This window comes from Limulus polyphemus, unplaced genomic scaffold (genome assembly GCF_000517525.1).
Source record: "Limulus polyphemus unplaced genomic scaffold, Limulus_polyphemus-2.1.2 Scaffold7710, whole genome shotgun sequence".
NCBI classification, from domain to species: domain Eukaryota; kingdom Metazoa; phylum Arthropoda; class Merostomata; order Xiphosura; family Limulidae; genus Limulus; species Limulus polyphemus.
Window position 1 is genome coordinate 6062 of NW_013673320.1, and position 9678 is coordinate 15739.

The following is a 9678-nucleotide window of genomic DNA, read 5'->3' on the forward strand; positions in this document are numbered from 1 at the left end:
TGTTAGGTATTATTGGTTTAAGGGCCAAAAACACTGCTTTCAGTAAAGTTACTCAACTGATGAGCTAGGACAGAGTGGTCATAAAAGTTTTTTGTAGTTTCCTTGTTACTCATTATTAAGACTATTTGGTATTAACTTTGATCATTATTGTAGAATTTTAACAGCTCTTATGGTAGAAGTTATTACATAATATGTAAGTAATGATAAACATTTTATAAAAAAAAAATTGTGATGGCAAAAATGTGCCTTTTATGTCATTATTTTCATTTTGCTTTGAAAAATAGTATTAAAAAAGATTATACAATACTATCAAAAAAGATATCCTCTAGAAACTACATTTTTTTGGTGTAAATGCATGTTTTTCATGGTTCACTGTAATTAGAGTTTAAATTATATCATCAATACACAATAACCTGCTGAGAATAATCAACTCTAATCAGTCTAAATAAAAGCTTTGTGTTTCCTTAGGGTGAGGTAGCTTGGTACATAACTTTTTCCCATTACAATTTATACAATTGAAAGATAAAAACAAAATTGAGTGCAAGATCTAAGTAGAAAACTAGATAGATCCCAAGCATACTTCCTTATAAAAAAAATATGTAAATGGACAAAATATATGAGTACTGTTGTCTAAAAAAGATGGTTTCTTTGTGAAATTATTACAGTTGAAATTATAACTTTTCCCATTACAATTTATACGACTGAAATTTAGTGCAAGATCTAAATGGAATACTAGATAGACCCCAAGCATACTTCCTTATAAAAAAATATGTAAATAGACAAAATATATGAGTATTGTTGTCTATAAAAGATGGTTTCTTTGTTAAATTATTACAGTTGAAAGCAAGAACAAAAAAACAAATGAATTACATTTGAGAAAAATGTTATTAACCAGCAACAGTTGTTGTATGGCTCTAAAATAACCTTGAAAGTTAAGATGGTTAAGTCCTTTTTTTCTATTTTCTTACTTCTGTTTGTTCTATCCATTTTATTCACAATTATATTTACTATTATATATTTTCAACACACAGACTGGTACTGTATTATTCTACCCTAAATTTATTATTTAATAAGACAGTGAAGATACTACATTAAAATGAAAAATTTACTTTTCAAATTGCAAATCATAATTTTGTCTAAATCTGGTAATTTTATTCAAACACACAATCTTATCACTTATAATGATGCACTAAATTGTATGGAAAATATAGCTTTTATGAAATTTGTGTGAGAACTACATGATGAATTACATCTATTGTACAAAAAACAACAAACTTGCTTGTTTAGTATTATCAATCATCTTTAATTAATAGAAAATAGTGTACAACTCTTAGAATGAGCATATCTGTATCTATAGGTTTATATCAAAATTTAAATAGTAGTTTCGTATCTTTCCTTGTAGAGGAACACAAGTCACTGATTACTCAAGATAGTGTGAAAGTACAAATACTTTTTAACACACAATCTGTCATTCAAGTGATGTGCATCTAATCTAGTCGAAATACAAATTAAGTTTGAGATACTGTGGATATATATATATATAAAAATAGAAACTGATTATCCATGATGAGAATTTCACTTGAAGTTTTAGCTCATTCAAACATTTTACAAATAGAATTGAATGTATAAAAAATTGTTACATGTAGCTAAAGGTTTAGCAATGTCTCTTCAGTTACTTAGTAAATTCTACAGGAAGAAATAACACAATACTCATCTTATTGCAGCACATGCTACCACTAGCTCAATCAGTGTGGGACAAACAAAACCTAATATATTCTATAAATGGATATAATACTTCTTAACATTGTGCTCTATCTAAAACAAACTTCTTGTTCAAAAATAAAAGGTAGGATAAAGAAAGAAAAAGACTGATTCTAACCAGCAGTCCATATAAATGTGAATTGCAAGTGAATTTCATATAAAACAAGATAAACAAGCAAAGGAAAATCCAAAAAGCAAAGAAAACAGTAACCAAAGCTTCACCTGCAAAAAATAAAAAAGTGGCACATTATTGGACATATGACAATGATCCAGGCATAGAAGACTCAGATACCAGTGCTGTGTCTCAGAAAGATGACGACTATATTTGCGTTTACTACAATAAACTATACTCCAAATTTTGCAGTGGTGAAACAGTATATTTACATTGAATTAGTAGAAAAAATTAAGAACATCTTGATTGCTTTAAAAGTTAATATGAGTTCAGTGATACAAAATTAAACCACTGAAGGAATGATAAACACAAAAGACTGTAAATGTTGGAAGTATTTCACATGCTTTACAAATGAAAAATGGCTAAAATGGTATAGAAAAAAATATAATGTATTTTTTGTATCCCATTTTAGCTATTTTTAATTTTTAACAACACACAGCGATAATTACTTCTCTTTAATTTTTGTGTAATTTTTGTTTTAATTTAGTGCAAATATCAATCACATGAATTTAAGCTTTCTTATGCTGGTTCCTTGAAACTACTGTATTTTTATCATAACAATAGAGCAACACATTTTCTTTGACACTGTTGAGATCATACTGCTATGTAAACAGACATGATTCGTGATTCATATAGTTATATTTAAAAGTGTAAGAGTTTATATTAAGCCTGATGATGGCTACAGAAGGATAGTTGAAGCATTACTATAAGAAATTTCAAGGGTTGTCTAATTAATTAAAAATATATTTTGACACACACAATCATCAATGAAATCAATGTGTAGCTCTCATTGTTCAAAAAATTTTTTTTTTAGGTTTCAAACTAAATCAATCCCAACCTTAGCTATTTTGGAAAATGAAATATTGCTAAACATTGATAATATAACATTTACATCAAACTTAATAATATTCTAAAAGTTACTAATTTTTTAGTTGAATGTAATTTCATAGAAAAAAAAAAGATATCCTGTTTACTGGTAGCTTGGTTTGATTCTCTTAGCAGCTTCAATAACTTCAGTCATGTTAGCGATATCACCAAACTCCATTTCCTTGTGTTCATAAAGAATCCCAGTGTTTCCTGGACCAAGCACAAAAACACCTGAAAGAAAGGATGAAATTATCTACCAAAAAAAACTTTTTAAACCACAGAACAAAACCGAGATACTTTCCAACAAGAATAAACCTAAAAATTCAAGAAATCAGTTTTGTTGCTGAAAATATATTTGATCTGTAATTCACAAATTCTGATCAATGAAAATGAAATAATTTCAAGAACTTCTTCACAAACTAAGAACGGTTGATTAAAAATATGTAATCATATTAAGTTTTAAATTTCATTTTTTCAGTCTTATCCACGAAAGTTAACAGTAAATTTGACAGTTTTATGGTAGATATTAATTCTCTGTTTATCATTTTTTTTTGTATATGACTGAAAATACCCCAGAATGTATTTATTATACTGCTATTTTGTAGCACTTAACCACCTATAGCTGTTAATAGTCTTGGTAACCATTGATATCTCACTATATAACCTTTCCAAACATGTTTATTGTAGTTGTCAGTTGGTTGACTTAAATGTTTATGGTTGACAAGTCTGGTTCTTATGATCCATGACAGCAAAATTTCAAAATATGTGTGTGTGTGTATGTTGTTGTTTTTATCATTCAGCTTTTTATAGTTGGTAGGAGTCTTGGTACTGATATATGATGATCTGCATTTTAAAATTTCTTTCAACTTATTAAGATACCTAAAATTGAAAATGGAAACTTTATGTATGATTTACAAAACTGAAGTTTCTGATAATACATATGTATTCAGAAAGGAAAATTGTCGAAAATATCCACCATACTGCTTCCTGCAAATTAATTGATGCAGACTAAGACCAACAGTGACACGAGATATTTCTCTGGAAACCAATAACATTAATCTAAATAAAATATAATACAATTTAAATGCTACGTGGTAAATTTTGAAGATGTTGATAAATATTTACAGTTAAAAATTCTGAGTAACAATTCTACATTATGACACCAGAATTCACCTAAATATTCCTTGAGAACATATTTTTACTGGACACATTTCACTAATTAGATAGAAATCAATAAAAATGTTGGTAATATGAGTCCTGTCTACAATCAAGTTCAAGATAACTGTACATTACTGTCATACTTCCTGCAATTACATTCTACAGTAAAATTATATGACTTGAATTTTCTAGTTAAGTTCTGGATATAGTGAATACTTCAGAAAGTTTTTTAAAGTCATATACAACTGGACAAGAATTACTTTAAAAAATATTCCATTTTTACAAAATGTAACGTTCAAGAGCAATGTATAGGGAAAATGCAAGATCAAATCTGAAAAGTGCTAATGCCATTAACATATTAAACCAGGAAATATATAGAATCTTAAAATAATAATAAAAAGTTCAACAAGCTCCTTCTGTTTCTCCACCTTTCATTAAATTAATACCATACATATTTATATCATTAAACTTACCTCCCAACAATGTCCCATCTCCCTCCAAGTTACCTGAGAAGCCTTTTTGGTAAGCCCTATACAAGTTGTACCACACTCCAATTCTCAACAATCCCATGATCAAGGTTCTTCTTTCTTTAGGTCCATAAAACCTCCTCTAAAATAAAATAGGAATTCAGAATCAGGTGCCAACTCATATTATTAATTTCAACCAATAAAATGAATGAATTAAGGTTCTAAAATGATAAAAAACATCATTATTTTAACATAAAGAATTTAAACTACTGGAATTCATTTAACAAAAGTAGTTTTAATTTTCAATTTAAATATAGATATTTCTGGCTTAACTATATAGCTCTTGATTTAAAAACAATAGCCAAAAGCATTTTTTCAAAGAATTATGTTTTATCAGAAAACGTTTTTTTATTGTTTATACTAGTTTTGTATCATAGACAACTTTAAGAGCCCAGTCAGGTGAAATGCTAACATTTCTTGAATTACAGTTGCCTATTTATCTTTTATACTGTACCTTTTTTATAAGTCATATAAGATAGCAGATTACTTTGAAATATTTTCTTAAAAGAACTGCATAATTAAGAAACTTGCATTTCAATAGCCTTTTTATGACATACTAACAATAAAATATTAAATTTTGTAATGAAATCAAAAATAAAATATTATTTTGAGAGTGAAAAATATAAGTTTTCTATTTACTATACAAGAAAATTATTTCGATGAAACTATTTTCTTTGTTCCCTTAAACCAGAAGTTACTAATAAAAGTATGCCAATTATTTCTAGAACAAAGAATGGGTAATCACTGTCTTTTTTTTTTCCATTAAAAAAAAATTCTTCCAAAACTATAATATGCTAATTTTGTTTCAAGAGTATTTTAGAAAGTGTAGAAATGATATAGTTTTGGATTTGTAATAGACTGCTACTGTTTCTAAAGTGAGATGACATTTTAGCTTCTATACTGAAACATTCTTCAGGTTAAAAGTCATAACTGTTAACTGTGTAATGTCTTTTTGTTTGGTTAGTATGGTCTGTGATAAAGTTCCTTCCTGCACACTTGTTTCTAAGTGGGAGTAGGAGTACTTGGAAGTGCATTATGCAATGTCATCATTAATTCTGCAACCATGGACAACACTGGCATGAAAATGTAGTTTATAATTTCTTACTCACACACATTTGTATACTGTCTGCCTTAGGTTGTTTATTGTAATTATTATTGTTGAGTATTGCATGACTAACATAATTTCTTTAATCTATTTGCAGCTTAGTTAGAGAGCAGTTAAATTATAGTACTTTTAAGATATTCTATATTTTCGTGTGGTGATGTTTTGTGTTCTCAAATAAAAATTTTAGACAACAAACTTCGTTACAAAAAGAGTGGGCCTAGAAAGCTTTGTCGGGCAACAGCAGAAAGCTTGAACTCCAGACTTAAATATTAAAATTTCTTGTGATAGTCATGTGCACAAAGCAAGTGTGTGATTTATTCATATTGTGCTTGTAACTCAATCATTTGTTTATACAAAGCTGTTCGGATATGATAAATGGCTTTTACCTTACTCTGACAGGGTCCAAGTTCAGCTGTAAAGCAAGAAAACTAAACAAACACAGGTTTAAAAAGTCTATTAGCTTTGGCTGTAAGACTAAATAGTGTGTACTTGTCTGTTACAATATGTAGTCATTCTTGAAAGAAAAAAATAGTAACTTAGATTTGTTTTGTATTTTTCAGGTTTTCATTTTACCCTATTTTCTATTTCACTACAATTGGTGTTAGTGTAGAGAAAATTATAGATAAAAAAAACATCTGATACTCATTTAGGAGGTACTAGAGGTTATGCAAATGAAATATGAAAACTTTAGGATGAAAAAAAAAGTATTTTTATTAGGCCTGAGCAATAGTAAACATGTTTACTATTATGGTAGTTTAACATGGCTAATCACAATTTTGAATACAATCATGATAGTTACAAAAAATTGACAATAATAGTATTCATGTGTATAGTGTACACTGGTAACACTATAATCATGCAGCTTCATGAATACACACAAACAATAATGTATGTATGTTTGCAGATACTTACAAATGTTTACTTCACCAAAAGCATGGCTTTGATTACTGCAATTTGGATGCTAGAAAGACATTCTCTGACAACAGACATGACCTCTTAATGTTCACAGTATACCCTGCAGTGCTAAATGCTTATTCTGAATGAACAGAGGTTGCAGGAACAGCAAGGTATTTCATGGCTAGTTGTGCCAAACAAGGATATCTAATGTTGGATCTTGCCCACCATTCTAAAAAACTACACTCACCCCATGAGCCAATCACATCTTCATTATCAGTATACCGTACTATCTCTCTTTTTGCTTTGTCATTATCATTTCCTACAGCCTCACCAGCCTGTTCAGCAGTTGGTTAAACAACATCCTCGAATATGTGAAGAAGTTTCCATTCACCATGAAATGTGCTTGTACACAACAAGCTCCAGCTTCTTTTGAAATTTGGTCTAAAACTTGCTGCTTCTCTGAATTAGTAAAAAAGGTAAGCAACTTGAAACATGGGTCAAGAAAAGCAGCTTTGTTTAGTAGATCAACAATAGGTCCAGTGTGGCAATCATATAAATTCTTTCTCATCTTTAGTTTCATCATTTTAACAATCCTACAGTCAGAGTCACAGTTTTTCAAAAGATTATTAAGCAGCTTGTGTAACAGTGCCCGTGTCATAGATATACTAACATATTTCTGAGCCCCTAAAGCCTCAGTCATCTCAAGAAGTGGTTTCATTACTTGTACAAACAGTTCCATATTAGAGAATTCTATGTCAGTAGGTATTAAATCACTTTCTTTGAGTTCCAGTACCATAGCACACAATGGTTGATGCTACTGGATTATTCTTTCAACCATATAATAACTGCTATTCCACCATGTTGCAATGTCATTATCATGTGAAAGCTGATAAAGTGAGCTACAAGTTTTTGTACCTACTAATCATCTTTTATATTTCTGGCAATTTCAAAGTTTGATCAACAGCAAGTTGTAGTGTGTAAGTGGCAAGTGAGGAATTTCAAGCATCTCAATTGCAGCAGTGATGTTTGACCTATTATCTGTAGTAGCAGCAATAATTCCATAAAATGGTAATTTCGACTCAGCTAGTGTAGTGTTTAGCTTTACTATGCTATTCACATCTGTGTGACTTTCAGAAAACTCACTAGCTGCTATAAGATAAATTTGTAGCTTGAATTGTTGTTCAATGAAATGAACTGTAATAACACAATATGATTGTTTTGTTCGTGATGTCCACATGTCTGTGGCAATAGTATAACATTCTACTCCATCAAGCTGCTGTTGGACTATAGACTTGATACAATTCCTGCATATAATGACAAGCTATGGTCTTGCAATCTGGAGGTGGGTAATGTGGGTCAAAATTGTTAATCATATAATAGAAGTCAGGAACATAAACTGTATCAAATAGTTGCATATCCTTTACAAGAAAATAACATACTGAAACTTTCAGCTTCTTCCAGCACCTGGTGAGTGGCAACTGAGCCTCAAAATTGCTGGAAAGTGCTTTTGTGAACTCAGAACTTTGTTATTACTCCTACTGCTTTTCTTATTTGCATGTGCAGCATCATTTTTTCTGTTTCCATTGCTGCAAAATCACTTGGATGCATATTGCTTAAATGTAAATGCATGTTAAGAGTATTTCCACAATATCTGAATCACTTGCAACAAATTTTACATGTTTCTCCAGTTTGTTTTCTCTTATCTTTTTACAAATACATACCATCTTTTCCTGGAAAACCAAAAAACTTCCAAATATTGCTTGTAAAGCCTTCTAATCAAATCAATTCTATTTCATTTACTTAAGCCACTATTACTCAAATTATAACTACAATTTTCCATTGCATCATCCCTCATGTCATCTACCATATTTAATTATTGTTTTTAAGAAAATGGCTGAGTAACCATGTGATATGGTACCAAATATGTATGCACAAGTATCACATGCACTATTCGAATAGTATGCAGGTTAACTATCATATTCATGAATAGTGCTAAACTATCATGATAATTAATAACTACTTCAGCCTGCACATCACCAATCCCAGAGAAAGAATATTTTCCTAGATATTACAAAAATATAAATTTGATAATCTAATTATCATTATGAATTTAATGCTACTTACTTCAACATCTAAAAATATTTCACCCTTAAAAAATGGTTGGAACTCCTTGACACCCAAATTCTCATGAACAACAGCATAGAGAGACAAACCAAGGTTATCCAGTTCAGGTTTCAGGGAGGAGAGCATAGAAGCTTCCTAAAAATAAATAATAGAGAATTGCATTGAAAATGCAACAATAAATCAGTACAATACTAAACAAAAAACCTTGTATTATTAATTCTTCTTTGGAAGTTTGTACTACACAATTACATTGTATTTTGTTTTTGAAAAATCTACACATTTTTGTAATCCTTTGAAATGAAAAAAAGGTTACACAGGTTAATAAATATACTATATAAAGGTTTGTTAAGAATTACCTAAGTTACAAAATATTTTTCAGTTTTAATTAAAATGATCAAATGAGTTTCAGATTCAGGTCAATGCAGTGACTTTTTCATGAAGTCTTACTTTATTGTGAGCTACTTAAAATGGGTTTATCATCATAAATTTCAGAAGTTTTTATCCCATACAGGATAGAATAAAAAAAGATATGAAAACAGAATTTGCATTATAAAAAAGACAAATATTGATACACATTACTAATATGACTATTAGAAATTATAATGAATTATGTATATCAATAGATGCCCATAACTACCTACCCTCTACCAGTAATATAACATAATGCAGTTTATTGAACATTAGGGTTAGGGGGATGGGTGTGAGATTGAGAAAAATACTTTGCATCTATGGCATTAATAGATATTTTGAGATTCTTCATCACAGTTTCATGCATTGTTTTAGGAGATCACTGACCATTACATAGTTATCTGTCAGTTGCTACATTTTTTTAATATTGTTGCGTCAGCGAGTCACATGACTGGTGTGACGCCACGTTTCTAGAACTATCCCGTATCTTGGCGAATGCTCTAGTATTTACTAGATGGAGGGTAGACTGGTATATAAAGGGGGGTGACAACGTGATGAGGGAGTAATGTAATGTAATGTGTGTGTGTGTGTAGACAGTGAGTAATTGAACTGCAGTCACCGGGTATTTTTGAAGTTAACGTTCGTTCGTTACAGTGTTG

General features: G+C 29.9%; 1 protein-coding gene across 2 annotated transcripts in view; it reads right to left on the reverse strand.

The window, feature by feature from the left end:
- Positions 1-1279: 1279 nt before the first annotated feature.
- Positions 1280-9678, reverse strand: part of LOC106474807 (redox-regulatory protein FAM213A-like) — a 25693-nt gene continuing 17294 nt past the window's right edge. For both annotated transcript variants that reach the window (XM_013935497.2, XM_013935498.2), the window contains exons 4-6: positions 8612-8746; positions 4432-4567; positions 1280-3031 (exon numbers count right to left, since the gene is read on the reverse strand). In XM_013935497.2, coding sequence (XP_013790951.1) covers positions 2904-3031; positions 4432-4567; positions 8612-8737 — 390 coding nt within the window. In that variant the 5' untranslated portion in view covers positions 8738-8746 and the 3' untranslated portion in view covers positions 1280-2903. The remainder of the gene's footprint in view (positions 3032-4431; positions 4568-8611; positions 8747-9678) is intronic.